The sequence below is a fragment of the Pleurodeles waltl genome, chromosome 5 (assembly GCF_031143425.1).
Source record: "Pleurodeles waltl isolate 20211129_DDA chromosome 5, aPleWal1.hap1.20221129, whole genome shotgun sequence".
Taxonomy (NCBI): Eukaryota; Metazoa; Chordata; class Amphibia; order Caudata; family Salamandridae; genus Pleurodeles; species Pleurodeles waltl.
Window position 1 is genome coordinate 653,177,693 of NC_090444.1, and position 21,297 is coordinate 653,198,989.

Here is a 21,297-nt window from a genome sequence, read left to right on the forward strand (position 1 = left end):
CCCATTACATACCGCCACATGTGGCTCTGCAATAACCATTAAATTAAAATACAAAGAGACAGCAAACCTCAGTTTGGAGTCAACAGAGAATATAAGTGTGAGTTACATATGACAATGGCAATATACCTTTGGCTCAATTGCTTTAATTGAAAATTCCAACTACAGCAAATTGATTCTGAAACAATTTAACCTTGATGAACCTCCACAGCCCTGGAACTAATCAATTTGAATATGTAAATGACAGTCTTGTGGCCTATGCTTCTAATTAAGTTTAATTGTGGCTCAAACACCCTATGTGTGTGTCAAAACCCTAAACCCACAGAAACAAATGGCCCGATTTAAGAAAAGTGACACTGCATCCAATGCAGCACCGCTTTTCTTGTGACCCCTAGCGCCCCCCTACCGCCACCATGTGTGCACTGTATTTAATATACAGCACACCATGATGCTATTGATGTGCTGTGTGGGATTAGCACCAAAATGTTGGCGCTAATCGTGCACAGTACATGGGGGCCCATTCAAAGCAATGGTGTGCCCTCTTTTAAAGCCTGCTCTGTGCAGGCATTAAAAGTTGCTGCAAAAATTGACACAGTGGAAGCTCTTAAATTCCAATGTGCCATTTTTGCGGTCCTCCTAATGGGGCAGGCATAATGTGGTTCAAGGGGTCACAAAGTGGCACAATGCATGCATTGTGACAACTTGTAAATATGGCAATCTGAATTTGGCCTTGTTGGGTCATATTAGCGTAAAAACACAAATGAAGCTAATGTGGCGCAAGGAGGGGGCAGGCCCTCTTAAAGCTCAGCCAAAATCTTTTTTTGAGATGGCTGTAGGGTAGTCAGAAAAAAATGTAATTGATTTCTCAAATTAATCTCTAATAATCAATCATTCTAGTAGAAACCAGTTATACATTTCATTAGTGGTAGTTTATTATTTTGGTATACAAGTTTATTATAAGTGCTATACACAACAAAAAAGTATAGTCAACATGTGTTTTGGGTAACCTACATCATACATGACCAGTGACGCTATTAATTCAATCTTCATTTCACATTAAAGTCTTGTACTGTACCCGTTTTGGATGGTGCATTAGTATTGTTAACTAAACATTGCTACCATGGGTTACCTTGCCAATGATCCTACCCTCTCCTATGTAGGCCCCCATCCAATGTGTGCTAACTCTAGACACAACCTTTAAGACTATTCTTAAACACTTTCCCGACCACAGCAAACGGCCTAATACACCCAGGGGCCCATTTATGAAAGGTTTTGCACCAATCATGCGCCACGAAAAGGGGCTCAAGGGTGGTGCAAAACCTAAGTCAGATTTATCAAGCCATGTAAAACCTAAGTAGTTTGATAAATCTGGAGTAACACAACGCAGTGCAAATCACTGTTGCGTTACTCTGTCCCAGTGAGGCCTCCATGGGTGTACTGTGAGTGTTCAGAAACATCCACCCATGGATTTGGTACATTCCCAGATTTACCATTACTGGTAGACCTGGGAGGGCGTCAAAATCCTCTGCTGCTGCAGGTGAGGCGTAACAAGAACAAATATCTTTATTTCACTTCTTTCTAGAGGAGAATGCCTCCAAGTATTGTTTTTGTCTACGAAGGTGCCCCTTCCTGCACAAAAACAATCCTGTTTGCAACGCTGGCAGCTGTGCACCACAGCGTAAGGGTGCCTGCATTGGCTCTAGGCAGCCAAAAGGGCCCCAGCGCAAAAAAGGGACATAAGTGCGTTGGATGATGTTAAATACGGCCCTATCCTGCCTTTTCCTTTCCACGCAGTGCAAGGTGGCTTGCTGAGCTGCACTGCTTTAACGTTTGATAAATATGCCACTCAGTGCTATAGAACTCTTAGCCTTGAGAAGGCTCCAGGTCTGTGCGCCAATAAAAAGGTGAAACACATGTTGGCAGGCCTTTGTTATTGTAGATAGCACTTAGAATGAACTGTAATTCCGTTGTCATAAACTACCACTAGTGAAATGCATTACTAGTTTCTACGTGAACAATTGGTTACTGGAGACTAATCTGAGAAATCTATTTCGCTTTCTTACTGGCCATAATCTCAAAACTGGAATTAATCAAAATTGAAAATTAAAACCAAACCTGTGAATCTGGAGTGATTTGGTACAAGCCTTGGAATCCAAAGTCACCACTGTCATGAAAAACTGACAGACTGGGGAGCTGGAGAGCAGACTTGAGGCCAGTTCATTCAGATCACTGGCTTTCACCGAGTGTGTACACAAATTCTCTTTATGTCTGCACTACAAATAAACTTTAAGCAGTAATGTCATAGGCAACACTTATTGTGAACATCAACAAATGTGCTATCCGCACGGGCTGTAAACCACAAATTACATAAAGCCGCCCTCGAGCGGTTTCTCTACAATGCCTTTGTCTGGTTTACTCACGTCCATCTACGTCACCAGACAGCATTGCATAATGTTGGTATCCTTTTTCCGTTAAGAAAAAAAGGTCGTGTTCTTTAAATGCTAAAGGCAGCCTGACTAGTTGTGGCAGTTAATGTTTAAGAATAACTTCAACGGGTAAACTGCAGAAGGATGTTTTTCCTTGGTTTACTGTCGCTATGGACACTAAGTGGTAGTAGAATGCGTGACTCCTCTCTACGTTATAATACGTACAGGTTAATGAATCATTTAAATTAAATAGAACAGTTAAGGGTCATATTAAGGTTATGTAACGTTTAACTGCTTAATCTACTTTTTCTCAAATTAAGGTTCAGGGCTATCATTGGGCTGAGAAAATATATTTAATTTCATTTCATTTTTTAAATGATTTATGGTATAGGGCTGGGTCAGCATATGGATTATTTTTAAGATTAGTAATTACATTTAATTAACTGCAATTTATTTCAAGACTAAGGATAAGGTTGTGGTTATAATTATGTTAAATATATTCAAATATAGCTTATTAAATTAATTTTACTTTAATTTAAAATGGGTGTTGGATAGGGGCAGTGGGATCGTGGTAAACTGCATTTAACCTTTCCTTACAGATGTGGTGGCATTGATGCAGTTCACCCTTATAGAAGATGGAAACATACAACCATATGTTCCAGTTGGAGGGAATGTCCCATATTTATTTACCCTCCCCTCCCCAAATAGGGAACAGGCTATCACTTTATTTGGCAACAGTGTGTGATAACAGGAACAGAGGGCCATTGGGCACAAGGCATTGAGAGAAAAGACATCACTGGATGGAGATGAGCCTTCCCGTGGAGTGTTATCAGGCACAAAGGTTAGGGAGATCAGAAATAGTAGAAAAGTGGAAAGAGGTTATAGTAACTGCTGCCTCTGCGGGATTGTAAATAATCATTTGCTTGCGTTTTAAGATCTCTTTGATGTCAAACTATGTCTCCATCTTTGCAAGGAAAGCCCAACATATCGTATCAAAGGATCATTCAGCATAAAATGTTTCAACCACTGCCAGTTCAGGAATTCCTTTTGCTTCTTCATTATGCATGGTATTGTTGAATGTCGGGTATCATCTTGTAAAGCCAAGCTTGTTTGGGTTTGAACTCTGAAAGCAGCTTGATCAGTATTTGTGAAAGTGTGAATATACCCTTCCCTTTTAGTTTAGCAAACAGAACAGTCTGTCATTATCAGCGCACTCTACGACCCTTTCACAATTAGGAAATACAATGGGAGCCTTGGCTGCATCATGCAAAGAAATAGCATTGATTAGTAGGTTTGGTAATAGATGTACAAAATATTTTGCAGAAGCTAGCTGAATAACTAACAGATTTAAATGAATTAATAGTTTTCCTAACTTCTTGAAAATAAATATAGGTATGAAGGTTCACTTGAATGGCCTTTCTAACTGTAGACCATTTACAGTTTTAAAGAAGATGTTTGCAGTTCAGATGGACCAAATTGTGAGGATAAGAATAATTATGACTTAAATTCAAATTTGTGTAGTAGTTGGTGAAAATATCAATGTTTCACTGTACGTCTTTCCCAAAGTCATATAATTATTTGGTACTGTTCTATTTACATTTTCTGATATTTAACTTGCATATTACTAGCTCATGTTAGTATAACCATAAATTTGATTCAATACATTACCAAATCCTGTTTTGTAAACCAAACACAGATTTATTTGATTTGATTTTGTAAATGTATTGTAATTGGGTTACCCTCAATTGCATCAAGTATTCTAGGACAGGAATAATCTATACAGTCTGTATTAAAAGCATATGAGTTTTCTTGAATTCTAATAATTTGTTTGATGTTTTTGAAATAAGGAAAAACTTGCCAGCATGTATGATTACTCCCTGCTGGCACTTTGAGCATCTAGCCTTTTTAGGAAACCTTAAACCCCTCTCCCTTAAATACCAAATCTTGCAGGAATTATTAAAAAATAAATAACTGGGTGGAGAAACATAATACAACCCCTAAGGTGCACGCCAAACTCACCAGTACACCCACTGGCAAATCAAATTTAAATACAAAAAGTAAAGTAGGAGGCACTCTATTAGTTTCTTAAGAAAAATCCATCAGTAATAAGGTTTCAAATCTTTAAAAGATTCTTTTTCACAAAAAGTGAGTTGTCAGCTGCGAACTCATATCTAAAGAACGGTATACCTTCTTGTGAAAAAAAGAATATTTGAAAGAATTGGGAGCTTTTCACTAAAGGATCTTAGTGTCTTTTTTGTATATATATATATATATATATATATAAAACTTTATTTCGGCATCCAATGCCATAAAAGGCACATAACACACAATAAATGAGTCATAAAATAGCATTTTCCATGAAAATAAATAGAAAAAGAGCAGTACAATCAGGAATAAAACAGTCCCAAAATACAATTTGGGTGCTGAAAAGTGCAAGTGAGACTACAGGGGTGTAGGGGCTCGGCAATCTTGACCAGTTTCCTTCTAATGCACCACATTCCTACGAGGAATTTGGCAACTGTGATAGCAATGGGGAGACTAGAATCTGATTTTAAAATTTTCATGGCTCAACATGATCTTGTATTCCCAGCTGTTTGCAGGTTGGAGCAAGCCGTTTCCTATGTATGTGAATGTAGGATGGGCATTTGGGAAAACGTCGACGATTGACTCCTGTGACTGGTTGCAGCTGGGACATAACTTATTGGTAGGGGCCCTATTCTGCCATCTATTAACAAATGTTTTAAGAGGGAGGGGTCCAAATCTAAATTGCATATAAAGCTTCCTGTCGGTTGGACCTAGGATGCTGTCCAGGTAAGGGTCTAGCAACCAGGTAGACTTGAAGTACAAAAACTCACTAGTTAGTTGCCCTAATAATGTGTGAGCAGAATACAGACTGGATTACCGACTCCCAATAGCAAGACTTCACTCTTTCGTTGGTCGGTGGTGAACCTGTGTATGATGAGTTCCATGAGTCACCCATCCCAATGGCAGTCAACTGTGACTTGACAAGACTGATCCACTGGATCTTGTTGGAGGTGTCCAAAGAACAAACTTCCCTGAATGCGGCAGCATAAGAGGAAAGTTCGGGAGTTGCCACGATGCTCCTCCAAAACAACAGTGGTCTATGACCAACTATGGCAGCTAAAGGTTTGCGGACCAGATCCATGTGCAAGGGGAGAAGCGGGGTACTGTGGGGCAGGGAGTTGAGCTTTCTCATCAATGTGTTTTCTATGTGGGTGAGCTCTTTTACATCTTCAAAGCCCTAGAGTTCAGCCTCAGAGTGCTGTACTGACGGACATCAAATTGTAGATCTGAAGGGCAGCAGATATTGGTCATGTAGAGAATGCATGGTGATCCCTTAAAAGGATGCCCACCAGCTGGCTAAATTTTAATGATGTAGAATTAATACGGGTTATCCCGGACATTGATCCCCAGATATTCAAAGGTGTTAACCCGTTCTAGTTTGGAGCCACCCATGAAGAAGTTCCCCCTGTACGATCTGTATGGGTTAATAACCATAGACTTGGTTTTGGAGGTGTTTATTTCGAGGCCTCTCTTAGAGCAGAAATCGTCAAATCGATTCAGCAGAGATTGGAGTCCGATCAGGGTTTTGGATACTATCAGGGTGTCGCCTGCAAACAGAAGTATCGAAATCTTTTAATTGCCTAAAGCTGATGCATCAGAGGGCTGCAATGTGAGGTGTTGGACGACCTGGTTCAGGTATAGGGAGAAAAGGGTTGGGGCTAATACACAGCCCTGCTGGACACCCCTGACTACCGTGATAGGATCAGTGTGGTCACCCTGGTTCCCCCAGCAAACATTTGCAAAGTTGGCTTCATGTAGTCGAATGATTATGGTAAGGCATTCCCATTTCATTGAGGACCTCCTAGAGTTTACCCCAAGGATACAGACCAAAGGCAGATTTGAGGTCTATAAAGGCTACATAGAGACTCCCCTTCCCTGGCAGTACAACTTTCCAAAACAGGAGCAGAAACCGAAACACCTGGTCTATGGTGCTTGTTTTGGACCTAAAGCCAGCTTGGAATGGTGATATGATGTTATTCTCAGTGATCCAGTCTTGAATTTTTAATAGTAGGGCGCAACAAAACACCTTTTGTATTGTGTCGATAATGCTTATGGGCCTGTAGTTGGCAGGTAGGGAACTATTGCCTTTCTTATAGATGGGTATTACCTCTACACCCATCCATGACTTGGGAATGGGGGCTCCCTTAGCAATTGCATTGGATAAAAAGGGGATGTAGTCAGCCCATTTGTCAATGTTGTTGAGAAAAACGTCAACAGGAATACCATTTAGGCCAGCAGCTTTCAGATGTACTGTGTTATTTAGTGTATTTTGGATGTCTCCCTGATTGAACAGACCGTCCCAATAAGTAGTATTCAGGTGGGGTGGGAGTGAAGGGACAAAGGTGGTTGCGAGATGGCTTTTGACATTATAAAGGGAGCTGAAATGTTGGAACCAGTCTTTATCGCCAATTGCGGGAACTCCCCTTTGGTTTCCTTTGCTTACTATAAGCCAAAAGGATTTGGAGTCCCTGTGTTCACATGCAGCCTTCATGAGTCTCCATCTCTACTCCCCCCAGATCTTCCTAGCCTTGTTTGGCGTATGCTTATACACATTCCTCAGAATCCTAACTCGGCCAACATCTTTTTGCTTGATTGCACTGATTCGATTTGTCCGGGCCAACCGACAATCTTGATTAAACCAGTTGTCTTCCTCGCGGGGTGGTGCAGTAGGAGTGTTATGGGCAGCTTGCGAGGTTAACAGCAGTCCCAATCTTTTGGAGAACCCAGTATGTACATCAAGTAGGGAGGAACAATTTCCCACTTTCTCTTCCATCGTGGATATAAATGCTACACATTGTGTCAGATCTTGGTTGATGGTAGAGAGAATGTCATCTCGCAGGACAATCTTACTCCATCTTAGACGCCGTCTGCTGTTCTCAGCCTAGACCAGCTTAGTTACTTTGGTGGTGATTGTCGCAATAGGCGCCCTTCTCCAAGGGGGCTCTAAGCTGAGACAGAGTGAGTTGTGGTCGCTGTCCATTTGGGTCCGGACTACCACATCATCTACCAAATGCCAGTCTCTAAGATCTATCAGAATGTAGTCAATGTGACTCTTCCCCTGTGCGCCAATTAACATACGTACAGCATGCCTATCAGATTTAGTTCTTCCATTGACTGCCCTCAAGCCTTGGCCAAGGGTCAAGGCATTTAATTACGGTACCACTCAGATAGAACCACGTTAGCATTATCTTTTCCTTTTATGTATTAGACTATCAATAATGTATTAGAAGAATTTATGTCAATATATCTTCATTATTAAAAATTGTTTTAGCTTCACTATGATATTAGGATTAGCCTCATTGATATTATGTTTCATTAGTTTATAAGACTTTTTTCTTACCTATTGTGTTTAGTGTATGTGAGTGGTATGTCTGATTTAGATATTTTTGTTTTCTTTATTAAATGATGTATATAATAAAAAATAATTCTTTTATAATTGTATTATTATTGAATGACAAATAACAAAAATAAAAAGTATATATAAAATCATATAATGGGATTACTTTATCTGTAACTAATAATAAGTATATATCAGTCCGATATCCTATGTGTATCATTGGCTTATTATACTTAGGTCATATTATCCTTAACTTTATTGTTGTTTTTATGAAGATCATGGTATCTTCATATGTATTCGAGTAGCTCATATAGTAGTTTTCTCTACATTTAATTGCAGGGCAGCCACTTCTTAATAGGGGAGAGCTCAAGCCTAGGTATATGCCATAGGTTGTCTTCTTCCAGAAAATCATCCATATTTTCCAGACCAAGGGGTTCAAAAGAGGTATTAAAGTCCCCTGCTACAATGAGGGCATGATTAGGTGGTCTCTCACCCAATTGGTTCTCAAGAGACTGTAAGGTGACAGAGTGGACAGGGCCCTTTGTCCTCCTAGCATAGATGTTAAATATATCTGTGACAATGGTCCCGGATCCCTTAAGACTAATACCAAGAATATCAGGGCTGCCGGTAGGTAACAGTTTCACTACACACTGTAATGCGATTCTCACCCTTATTAAGAGGCCCCCCCGATGGACAACCCACCTTACTGGGAATAGCGGATGTATGGTAGGTGGCATAACAAGGTTTATAGGCAGGTTAGGTAGCTGGAAGATGCACATCATATTGATCGATAAAAGTATTCCAATGAGGCAATGGGAGTTTAGATTTAATGCCTGCCACATTCCAAGAGACGATGTTTGCTTTCCACCCGATGGTCATAGATTAAAAAAATAGGTGAGGATTTGTCTGGAAATCTAGGGGACCTGTGGTAGGTCGACAGGCTTCCTTAGTAGCTGGTGCAACAACGTTAGGTGGTACAGTAGGGGCCTTCCTATCTCTCAGATCGGGCATATCCGCTGGATAACTGGTAGTGCAGAGACAGTTGTCGAGACTTCCACAGCTGTTAACTCTGTCATAGGAGGCCTGTATCTAAGGCTCTAGGGGTCAATCTAACTTGGAACAAACAGTACCATCGTCTAGAACAGGGTGCGAGGGTAACACACAAGGAGAAGTAAGTGGATCAAGTTTGAACTTATAGTAGACCCATCCAGAGGTTTGGTTCTTTGATCTAGGGCCACTAGATCATAGGTTACCTGCCCGTTTTCTAAAAGAAGCTCAATACAGTCTGACGGTGAGCTCAAAGACCTATACCTTCTGACCCCAAGGATATCTTTTCTAATTACTGAGAGACATCCTATCCTATGTCAAATCCAAGGGGTGACTTTGTTAATCAAGGAGTCTTCCCCTTCCCTGCCCCGAGGGTTAAGTTTGGGTACATTGATCATAAAAAAGAATTTGAGGAGCAGGAGTGGTGGTCCTGGCAACATTAGTTCCACTAAGACGACAGGCCTCCCTTAGTGTAGGAAGCGTTGAGTTGGGACCTTTGCGCTGAGGGTAGGTAGAAGGTGATTCGATTGGTGCGCCTGCAAGTGTATGGTAACCTGTGATGCGGGCTCTGACTAATGTCCTAGAGGTAGTATCCTCATGTGGGATGCCTGAATGGCCTCCAAGGTGTTTTGCATGAGGGGGCATAATAGAAGCAGGGGGTGTCAGGGCAGGTGTATTAAGACTAAGATGGCAGCTCCTTCCCTGGATGTTCTCCCCCTTTCTTCCATAATACGCCCCACTGTGGCCACAAGATCGCCTATCATGGACTTTAGGGCTACTGTTTCTGACCTGAGTATTTGTATACAGCCTGCCAAGTAGTCATTTGGAGGTGAGCTTGACCGGGGGAAGCTGCAAGGTACTGGGTTGTGGTTCGATCTATGATACAAGTGAGCGGTAAAATTCGATTAGTACAGCGGATGGAAGAGGAAGGGGGGACTACTGCTGTTTCAGCGGAGGAGCCAGAAGTAGGAACTGGATCTACAGGGTTTTGGGACGCCATGCTGGTCTTATTCGTCATCTGTACCCTAGCTTTATTAAATATATTAGATATACTTTTCTGCTTGTTGGACAGTGGCTGGATTGCTAGGCACTGTTTGGGGCTCGATTGTTGGACTACGCCAGATGATGGAGCTAATATTTCCCTGCAATCAACCAGGAGGGGATTGATGAGTTCAAGCACTTCATTGCAGCCCGACTAAGATTTTTCTTATGCTTTTTCCCTCCCAACCCCACACCACCTTTGTCCGCTTTTCTTTTACCCATCTCAGTAGGATTGTGTTAGAATAAAACGGGGGGGGGGCCTGGGATGATGCGTTGGGGAGGAACTAAGGGAAAGCAAAGCTATTCAAGGTGGTCAAAAAAGAACCAGTCTTGTGGAGGTGGCCCAGCCCAGTCTAGGTCGGCCACAGACGGGCCCGGGCATGTCCCGCGCTGGGGTATGCCCCCTCGTGCTCTATAGCGCTCGTTGGAAAAGGCAAGTGGGAGCAGGTGATGCAGAAGATGGCCGCCTCCTGGGGCCACATATCAGTCTGGGATATGTAGTCCCTCTGTCTCGGTTAGTGCGTCCCGCGCTGCGGTATGCCCACTCACGCTTTATAGCGCTCGTTGGAAATAGCAAGTGGGAGCAGGTGATGCAGAAGATGGCTGCCACCTGGGGCCACGAAGCAGTCTGGGATATGTAGTCCCTCTGTCTCGGTTAGGGCGTTCTTGGATAGAGGATCAACTGTTGTATTCTCAGCATTATCAACTTTTATTAGAACAATGTTTGATGTCGCAAGCCTTACAATTAGGAACTACTGTTTATGAATTGAATATATTTTCTAGTTTGAGATATTTAGGATTCGATCAAATAAGTACGTAAGAGAAAAAAATGTCTGTATTTAAGTGAAATCACAAAAAAAAAAAAATTCTAAGAAAATAATGGAGTGCCTCCAATTTTACTTTTTAAATCACAGGATTCATGTCCAAATCACATGACTACTTACTACAAGGACCTTGGACATTGTCTCGTACGAATCTCAACAATGCACCTTAATTGTTCTCAGTGGACGTAACACTCAAAAACATAAATCCAATCACTTTTGAACACTGTTAATGAGCAACACTGTTAAGGGATAACTTAAGGCATTAGAAAGTCTCCAGACACCAAAAACACTCCTACAGGCTGTAAACCTAGACTACAATTCAGAGAAACCTGCAAAGCTTCCAAACCTATCAGTTAATCTAGTACCTGAAAAGGCCCACTCTGCCAAAACATGAACTATGGTCATTGGCAGAGACATGGAAAGCAGAGTTACACCAAGGTGAAATAAATCTTGATGTGTTGAGGAGGTCCGATACCTTGCGGGAATCAGTACAGAAATGTTAGACCAAATAGTACTTAAATGCCATCTTCTTGAAAAACATGGGACTGCATATTTTTACAGGCATGTTGTTGGTTGAAATCTGCAATAAAACCATTGACAGACAGTTATTACCTTTATCAATCATAACTACGGTTGGGGTAGCCCACTAATGGAAGCTTGCATCAGTTATTACCTTGATGAATCATAAGCACTGTGAAGGCAGTCACTTATAGAGTATGGCATCAGGAAAAAGCAAGCGCCTAACACAGGAGCAGCATTTTTGTGTGCCAGAAGATTTTTGTTGTCCCGCAAAAAGTAAATGATAATGAAATTGAGCTGACAATGAAAGGTTCTAGCCAAATGGCAACGAATCACTCAGGAAAAACAAAGAAAACATATACAAATACACATATTCATCAAATTTATAAAGCCTCTAAGAGTTTATGGAAATGGTTTCATTCTTTCAAGGTGCTGTCTGTAACAGTTAAAAGGGACTAAACTAGAGCTAAACATCATACGAAGATATAGCAAATTATAAACTTTATAGATGGATTTGTATAGTGGCAAGCCAAATGCTAAATATGTCTTAGTACCCTCCAAATAATTTCTAGATACCTTCCCAGATCGCTAACCAAGCTGTACAACTGAGGGCAGTGTTGTCTCGGAGTCACTACACACAATTTGAATCCCATTAACAAAAATTGCAATGCTGAATATAAGCTTTTGGTTCTCCCAGGGTATAATTACAGCATCGGAACAACGTTTATACACAGATCTCTCAAGATAAAGTATGACAGCCTAGTGGATAGTGGGCATCCTTGCAGTGCACCACGACTCATGATGAATCAACCAGATATCATGTAGTTAACAGAGAAAGAGCCCATCTGTCTTTCATATAGCTACTGTTTAAGTAGATTTCTGAGTAAAGAATATATTTTCAAAAACTTGTGATGAAAAGGATCAAACAGTGTCTAAAAAGGCAAGGGCTAGTGGAGCAAGGGCTTCTGGTGTTATGTCCAGCAGGAATACATTTGTGTCTGGGAAGTTAGTGGTATCCATGCGTGCTATAAGACCATGTTTTTCACTACATATCATAAAGGTTGTAAGAGAGTATCATAGTTTGAAAACAATTTGAATAGATCTTGCTATCCTTAATCAGCTGGGATATTGGTTAATGGGAGGCCCTGTCTTTGAGTTTTTTTTTTTTTTTTTAAAAAGACTAAAATATTGACATACAAGTAGGAATGAGGAAAGCTCCTTCCAGCAGTGACACCCTGAACAGTCTCAAGATGTAAAAGGGTCCACTTAGCGTAATCAGTTTTGTGAAATTCGGGGTAAACTTTGTCTTAATCTACAGCTTTACTAATCACAGAAGATTTAATGAAAATACATCTTTTAATCATAAACCTTCCTTCTTTAATGATTGAGTCGGACTTTGTGGGTAAAAACAGCAAATCTTACACCTTCAAAATCATATGGTTATATAATGTATTGAAATAAATCAGATGGCTGGCTAGATGAATTGATGACTGTTTATGATTTTCTCCTTCAGAACTCCATTTCCCACGCACAATTAAGATTAAAAATGGGTTGAAAAAATGTTTTGCCACTTTCTGGAGTAGCATTCTTAACCTATGACAAAACAGCATGACGTGCAGACACATATTTTGAAGGATTCAATGTGGGCAGAGTTTGTTTTGAACAACTTTACTGCACAAGCGTCGTAATAACAATAACATTGCACAAAGACACAATGGGGGTCATTCTAACATTGGCGGGCGGGCGGCGTGAACCGCCAAGCGGCCGCCATGCGGCCGCAATAACGCAGCCCCCATTCCAACATTCCCGCTGGGCCGGCGGCCGCTAACCATGTTAGCACCCGCCGGCCCAGCGGGAATGAGGTCACAACACAGGAGCCGGCGGTGTTGCGGCGGTGCGACAGGTGCAGTTGCACCCATCGTGCTTTTCACTGTCTGCCATGCAGACAGTGAAAAGCAGGCCGGGGCCCTGTTAGGGGGCCCCTGCACTGCCCATGCCTGGTGTAAACCTCCAGAAACAGGCTGGCGGTAAGGGGGTCATAATCCCCAGGGCAGCGCTGCTTGCAGCGCTGCCCTGGCGGATTATCACCGCCGGGGGAAAATCGGCGGGACACCGCCGTCCCCGGTGGTGCAACGAATGGGAAGTGAAGCACCGCCAGCCTGTTGGCGGTGCTTCCGTCATTCTTGCCCTGGCGGTCCAAGACCGCCAGGGTCAGAATGACCCCCAATATATGAGGAATTTTAAAGTGTAAAAGATTAATTGAAACATTCCTTATTGTGAGGCTATAGCGGTTAAAAATAAAAAGTAAATTAATTCTAGAATCATTTGATGATCTAAGTTAGACTTAAATTTTAAACAGAATCTGTAAGACATAGGATTTAGAGGTTTGGATTTATGCTGCACCTTTGTGAAAACTTGGGGGACAAAGTGGAAATGATACATTATTGAATAAACATGTTGCCTTTGCAGTTAAAAAGTCGAATCAATAACCCATGTTTTTAGGTATTGCTTTTGAGATAGTTTTTTTTGCACTACTTTTGTTTTTTTAAAATAATTTACAATAATTGTTAGAAATGGGGTGGCTAGTTGGCAGTGGTTTGCACCCTGTCCAAGCAGGGTCCTTCACTCTAGTGAGGGTAAGGGAGGCTAAGATAACCTCTGCTCACCCTCTTGGTAGCTTGGTTCAAAGTAGACAGGCTTGTCTCAGAGGCAATGTGTAAAGTATCTGTACATACACACACAGTAACACAGTGAAAACCCCACAAAGGTACTCCACACCAGTTTAGAAAAGTAGCCAAAAAAACAAGACTAAAACTACAAAAATCCAACATACACAAGTAAAGATATCACCTTTAAAAGATTCAATTTAATTGTAGTTCCTTGAAATCAATGAAGCGCTTGACTGATGCAAAGTTCCTGACATGCGTCAAAAAACAAAGATGATGTAGGCTGCAGGGTAGGTGAAGAGTTGAAAAAGCCGGAGTTGCGTGGGTTCTGTACTGTTGCAGGGTAGGGTATTAGCAGTATTTCACTATTAGAACATTTATAACACACCAGTACATGTCCTACAATTTAAATATACTGCACCATGCCCCTGGGGCTGCCTTAAGCTTACCTTAGGGGTGACTTACATGTAATAAAAGGGAAGGTTTGGGCATGGAAAGTCGGTGCACTTGCCAAGTTGAAATGGCAGTTTAAAACTGCACACACAGACACAGCAGTGGCAGGTCTAAGACATGTTTGCAGGGCTACTCATGTGAGTGGCATGAACAGTGCTGCAGGCATTTGATTTGCGGGCCCTGGGCACACATGGTGCACTGCACTAGGGACTTATTAGTAAATCAAATATGCCAATCATGGAATAAACAATGACCAATGCAATTAGACAGAGAGAACTTGCACTTTAGCACTGGTCAGCATTGGTAAAGTGCCCAGAGGCCTAAAGTCAGCAAAAACTAAATAAATTCAGCACAGGATCAAAACCAGGAGGTCAGAAACAACAAGACGACAGTAAAAAAACATGCCAAGAGGTGACAGGTATTAATCAGAGCGGTGTTTTGTCAACTGGCCTCATCATTTGGCCTGTTAAATTCTCTTTCATATTTTGCTTCGGCTCATGTGCAGCATACCGCAAGTGACAGTGGGTCAGCCTACTTTACTGATTGGCTTCTTTCATTTTGAGTGACTGCACAAACCATGGGCACATTGGTCACATCTGCCTAAACAATAGTTCTTTCTCTTCAGTGATCAAGCTGGTGCAAAATGTGCTTTATTGTTATATTTTTTATATTAACTTTAAATACTGGCTACTTATTTTGCCTACACTCTGCGTGCCCAATAAGATGGGGATTTCTTTCTGTTTCTTTTGTAACAATGATGTAATAAAGAGTTTAAGTGACACTGTAACACTGTAGCTGGTTACAATTTGAGTGTTTGGCTTGGTGACGGGTTATTCTTGTCGCCTTCACAAACAGAAATAACCAAATGTATTGAGGAACTGAAAGCCATCCTATTTAAAACAAAACTTCACCACAAAAGTTGCCACTTTAGTGATTTTTTTAATTGTGATTTTATTGTGAGCAGATGGAATCCACGTTTAGGGAGCTGCATTTTTCATTTTATTTTGTGTCATAAGTTTGAATAAAAAAAAACGATTGCACTAGTGAGGGTCAGACCTACAGGATTTGATAATGCTTTTTTCATATTCGCTCGCCATTTAAACCAGAAAGATAGTTTTGTTATTACCTACATGGAAGAACCAAGGCATCCGTTCAACACTAGTGTTAATTTGCTATGACAACAAAGAGGATTTGATCTGATATTTTCCAAGTTAACCTGGGCTTCTTCAATACCTGAGTCATACCAGTCAACGTCACCCTATTAGGAAGCTAGGTGTACAGCGTACATGTCAGAAAAGAGCAATATTTTCAAAAACAAACAAGTCCTGAAACAAAAAGTATAACATTCCGTTTACCTCTACAAACGTTGTTAGTTGGCAGTGGTACTTTACAAATACCAAGAACGAGCACTGCACTCTGTATATGAAAACTAATTGAGCACCATGTGCAAACATCTCTAGTTACACAGCGAAATTCTATGTTAAAACCCAACCTTCCACAGGAAGCTCACAAAGGCTGTCTGCCTATTAAGATTTAATATTTACATTAGTTGAAAGAAAATAAAATTAGAGCAGTCAGGCTGTTTCTCGGTAGTCATCTCTGATTGCATTGGAATGCCACACTCTCTAGAACACTACAGACGTGTGGCAAATGGGGCAACAGCAGAATGCTAGATGACATTAAGTGGCTAATAGTGAAAAGATCCAGTTCATCAATGTTGGAATTTGCCCTTCTGCACGGTTATCCCCAAACTTTTTGCCTCCTGCCTCCTATTTTTTTATGACATGTTGCTGTTGTCTTTTGAACTCTAATCACTTTACTACTGCTAACCAGTGCTGAAGTGCATATGCTCTCTGTGTAAATTGTATGGTTGAAAGGCTTATCCATGATTGGCATATCTGATTTACTAGTAAATCCCTAGTAAAGCACACTAGAGGTCCCCATTGCCTGTAAATCAAATGCTACTAGTGGGCCTGCTGCACTGGTTGTGCCACCCGCATTAGTAGCCCTATAATCATGTCTCAGGCCTGCCACTGCAGTGTCTGCAGTTTTAAATTGTAAATTCGACTTGGCTAGTGTACCCACTTGCCAGGCCTAAACCTTATCTTCTCTTTCATGTAAGACATCCCTAAGGTTGGCCCTAGGTAGCCCCAAGGCCAGGTTGCAGTGTATGGTTAAGGTAGGACATATAGTAATGTGTTTTATGTGTCCTAACAGTGAAATACTGCTAAATTCGTTTTTCACTTTTGCAAGGCCTGTCCCTCTCATAGGTTAACATGGGGGCTACCTTCAAATATGATTAAAGTGTAGATTACCTTTGGGAGCCGATAGACATTTGGGGTTTGGGGTCTCTGAGCTCACAATTTAAAAATACTTCATTTAGTAAAGTTGATTTTAAGATTGGGTGTTTGAAAATGCCACTTTAGAAAGTGAGCATTTTCTTGCTTAAACCATTTCTGTGACTCTGTCTGTTTGTGGATTCCCTGTCTAGGTCAGTTTGACAGTTGGGCTGTTTGCACCTCTCTCTACACAGTGACACAAAGGGAGCTGGGGTGTAGTCTGCATTTCCTGATGAGCCCTCTGTGCTAGGAGGGAGCAGAGGAGTGGTCACTTACACCTGAAAGGGCTGTGCCTGCCCTCACACAATGCAGTCTCCAACCCCCTGGTGTGTGTCTGGGGCATGGCTTGGGCAAGGCAGGATTTCTCAAACAAGAGAGACTTTCCTTTGAAGTAAGCCTACTTCAAAGTGCAAAATGGGTATAAGAAGGGCACCCAAAACCACAGACTTTAGATCACTTCTGGAAACCAAGAGGAACCTCTGCGTGGAGAAGAGCTGAAGAGCTGAGGAAGAAGAGCTACCCTGCCTGTGACTGTGTTTCACCCCATTAGGGGTCTTCAGTTGGGTGTAGTTTGGTTCCAGTGGCACAATGAGCAAAGGACTCATGTCTGGGCATATCCTTGCCACTAAGAGAAGCACATCAAACACACAAAAAGGTGATGGAAGGAATGCATGTTGTAAGTTTAACGATTGGCAGTCACTTGTGGTAGCATTCTAACCCATCATTCTTTTGCCCACCATGGACCTCAGTTTGGACCCAGCCATTTGCAAATCTTTCTTGATCCTGTTCCAACAGGAAGAGTTCAGTGCGAACTGCCAGACCAAGTCCTCCATGCACCGGAACACAAGCAACCCGAGAACGGTTTCAACCTGACTGGGGCTCTTCACAGGGCTGTAGGTTTGTTCCAGTGGGACAGTGAGCAAGGGAATCACTTCCGTCTACTAGTGGGTCCCAAGCACACTGAAACCAAGCTATACCCGACTGAAGATCCTCAATCAGGGCAAAACTGGTCTTGAGTTGCTTGTGTACCGGTTCAGCAAAGACCTGTCCTGGCAGTTCGGGCTAGATTGTTCCTACTGGAGCAGGGTCAAGACTGATTTGTATACAGCTGGGTCCAAACTAACGTGGCGTGGTGGGCAAAAGGACAATGGCCTGGATGCTATCATGAGCAAATGCCAGTGGTTAGACTTATTGCAAGCCTTTTGCATCACCTTTTTTGTGTTTAATGTAACACCCTCAGTGACTATGGGTATGCCCAGACATGGGTCCAGTGTTCACTATATGACTGGAATCAAATTACACCTGGCTGCAAGCCCGAATCAGGGCAAAACTGGTCTTAGATTGCTTGTGTTCCTGTTCACAGAGAACCTGGACTGGCAGTTGGTGCTGGAGAGTTTGTATTGGAGCAGAGTCAAGACTGACTTGAATATGGCTGGGCCCAAACTGAGGTGGTATGGTGGAATAAAGAACGATGGGCTGGAATGCTACCCCATGCCATTGTCAGTGGTTAGACATTTTGCAAGCTTTCTCCCATCACCTTTTGTGTGTTGCAGGAAGTAATCATAACCACCTCACCTGCACAAAGCTTCTAAAAGTACATGCCTCTTAATTCTAAATCCAACCCAACTATAGTTTTGTACGAAATCTCTTTTAAATCCCTCTTAAAAGATACTTGTATGTCTGCCCATTCAGGGTGAGATACATTTCACTGACTTTAAGAAACATCCTTTCCCTCTCCCAGAAACTAACTGACTTCTCCGAGAAGGATGTGCAGACTCCTCCTTGTCAACAATTTCCTAGCAACAGAGTTGCATCACACCTGAGGTACACGCTCGATGATTGGCTGGTTACAGCCATCCATCTGCTCCATCCATACCCAATGAAGGAGCTAGATCCATGGGTGGAGACAGGCATTTTGGGAAACAGACATGTGAGACAATCACAATGATTTTTTTAATAGTTTTATGACTGCCACGAACTGTGAGACAAATTCCCTTAACTTTTTGTAACTTTCTGTCACCCTACCCAAACCTATCTCAAACGTCTGAAGAGTCATATCATACATTTGTCAACCTCTTGGCTCATAAATGCGGGGAAAGTCTGGCGTTTAAGAGAGTGATTCCATTAAGGTAAATAGTAAATTAATACATTTTAAAGGGTTTGAAAAGAGGGTGACCCCTTTTAAGTTCATGGAGGCATTTTGTTTATCAGGCAGGCAAACAGACATAAAAAAGAGGATGACACCTGCTAAATCTGGGTGAACTGGCAGGTATGTATCAGAGGTCGTGGAGGCTCCATGAAAGAATGTAACAGCCATCCACTCTGGTGATGCAGAGAAAGGGAGAAGGAACATCACCAGACAAGGAACCAACACCATAAAGAAAAGCAAAGGTGACACGATAAAGCTGTTGGTCAATGAAATGGCTAGAAGACAGTAAAGATAGAACACCCAGTATCATGACTGACAGCTACAACGTCCCTTGTCTATATTGTAAGCTAATCAAAACGTGAACGATACTTTGGGCAAGTAATTGCCATGGATGCTAACAATTGCCCCTCCCTCTCTCTGGATTGTTGTATTGACTATATTTGAGATGCAAGAGCTTAACCTATAGCCAGGCCTAAAAATGATGAGATTTCCCTTAACAGCTACAGATACGAACATGTATTTGAATTACAATGCTAACGTTTTTAGAGGAGTATATTGTTACATATTTTATTGCTTTTCATAGAGATTAACCCAGACAAGCATATACAAGAGAGTCTACATATAATAGTTAAATTAATATGGATTTATGCTAGTTGGATTTTTGTTTCTTCACAAAACACAAAATGTCTATAAACAACTATAAGTAATGAATAAACATGTATAAATACTGAAGAAAATGCAACAAAATGATAACATAATAACCACAGCAGACCAAGATGTATGGTAAACAATAGACACTTAGAACAGGAATGTGGAACAGGGCATACTTGTTTTTTTTCAGTTTAATCTAGACTTATTCTAAATGACTTTGGTCATGCCAGTTGGAAATAAACAGCAACGAATAAACAACAAATAATAATAAATAATAACAAATAATAGCAAACAGCTAGGCATCTAGAAATGTTGTTTTAGCCAGGCTGTATAAGAGCAGTAAATTTAAGAATAAATGTGGCAAAGTACATACCCCTTTCACTGTGGAACTTTGTCCCCGCGCTGGACTGTGTAGTGTGTACAAGCATCTGCACCTCACGGGCTACGCGGTCTTTTCCAACTCTCACATCTGACTGACTGACATTAAAAAACTCTGCACCCCGTCACCTCTCTCTTCTTGCCGAAACAGTGCACCACCCTCCTCTCCTCTGTCACACCGACCGTGTGCCTCCCATTCAAACACCAGCTGAGTGTATACAGTGTCTTTTGCCTCCCATTCAAACACCAGCTGAGTATATACAGTGTGCGTTTTCATATCTGAACAATGGGCTGACGTATGTAATCGCAGACGGCCATATTAGAAAAGTGTGTCTTTTTTGTTGAGAATCTATAGCATTAAGGCTAAGCTGCTAGAATGTAACAATTTCATCATCATGTTACATAAGGTCAACAGAGCTTGATAGAGGAACCTTAAACCTTTATACGTTTAGGTAAGTATATATTGAATAACTTATGCATGACTAACTTCCATTTGCACGAAGTTATTTTGAAAAGACACCAAAAAATGAATCTACTCGTTTTTTATTCTTCTGGGCATACATTTCATTGTAACCGATTGAAAATCTCGACTTTTTCAATGGCTGCCTTCTCATTTTGCCTATTGAATCGCGTCTCCAGGGGCGGAGATACCACTGGTTGCCAAGCTTGTCATTTTTCAGTTCAAGGCCACACCTTTTTGGGAGATGAATAGTTTTTAGGTGTATTTATGCTAACGAGCATTAATGTGTCGGCGTTATGGAAGTTGAAATTGATAAAGTGAGGTGCTTCTGAAATGGTGGAAAAGCCTGCGCGTATCCTCGGGATGCGGGAATTCTCTGGCTGAATGCCAGTTTAAGGGGACTGAGTGTGTGAACTCGGTCGGCTACGGTTGAGGACTGCTAAATACTTTCTGCCCAGCAGTTAAGCATAAATAATTTATGTAACTCTGCAAGCCATAAAAAGTAGTTCATTAAGAGGTTGGGAGTGAGTTTGTCTTGTTCTCTGTTGCAACTCGCACTAAGACCGATACTTTATCTGTTAATTTTCCCCGCAGCGCTATTGCGCTGGGGTTTACATAGCGCGATCGCGCTCGTTTTTTTGTTTTCAATTTCAGTGCGATGGCACTGCATTTTACATAGCACGATCGCGCTGTGTTTTTTTTCTTTTAATTTGTGTGGCAAGAAAAGTTCGGTTGAGTTTCCAATGCAAATATCTCCACCTCGAGCAAATGCGAGCCCCATTGCACTGAAAATGCTTGTTATATCTTGACGCTAGACCAGTCTAGCGTCAAAATGTTGGTGTTAAGGTCATTTTTCGGATGCGTGAAACCTCCTTGCATCAATGAGATGCAGGGAAGGCGTTCCCATCCAACAAATGACTCAAAT

The 21,297-nt window shown here is 41.6% G+C and overlaps 1 protein-coding gene across 1 annotated transcript in view; it reads right to left on the minus strand.

Moving 5' to 3' along the window:
• Positions 1-20,160, minus strand: part of TTLL2 (tubulin tyrosine ligase like 2) — an 88,511-nt gene extending 68,351 nt beyond the window's left edge. Inside the window, exon 1 of the mRNA XM_069234530.1 lies at positions 19,908-20,160. Coding sequence (XP_069090631.1) covers positions 19,908-19,962 — 55 coding nt within the window. The 5' untranslated portion in view covers positions 19,963-20,160. The remainder of the gene's footprint in view (positions 1-19,907) is intronic.
• Between the last annotated feature and the right edge of the window lie 1,137 nt (positions 20,161-21,297).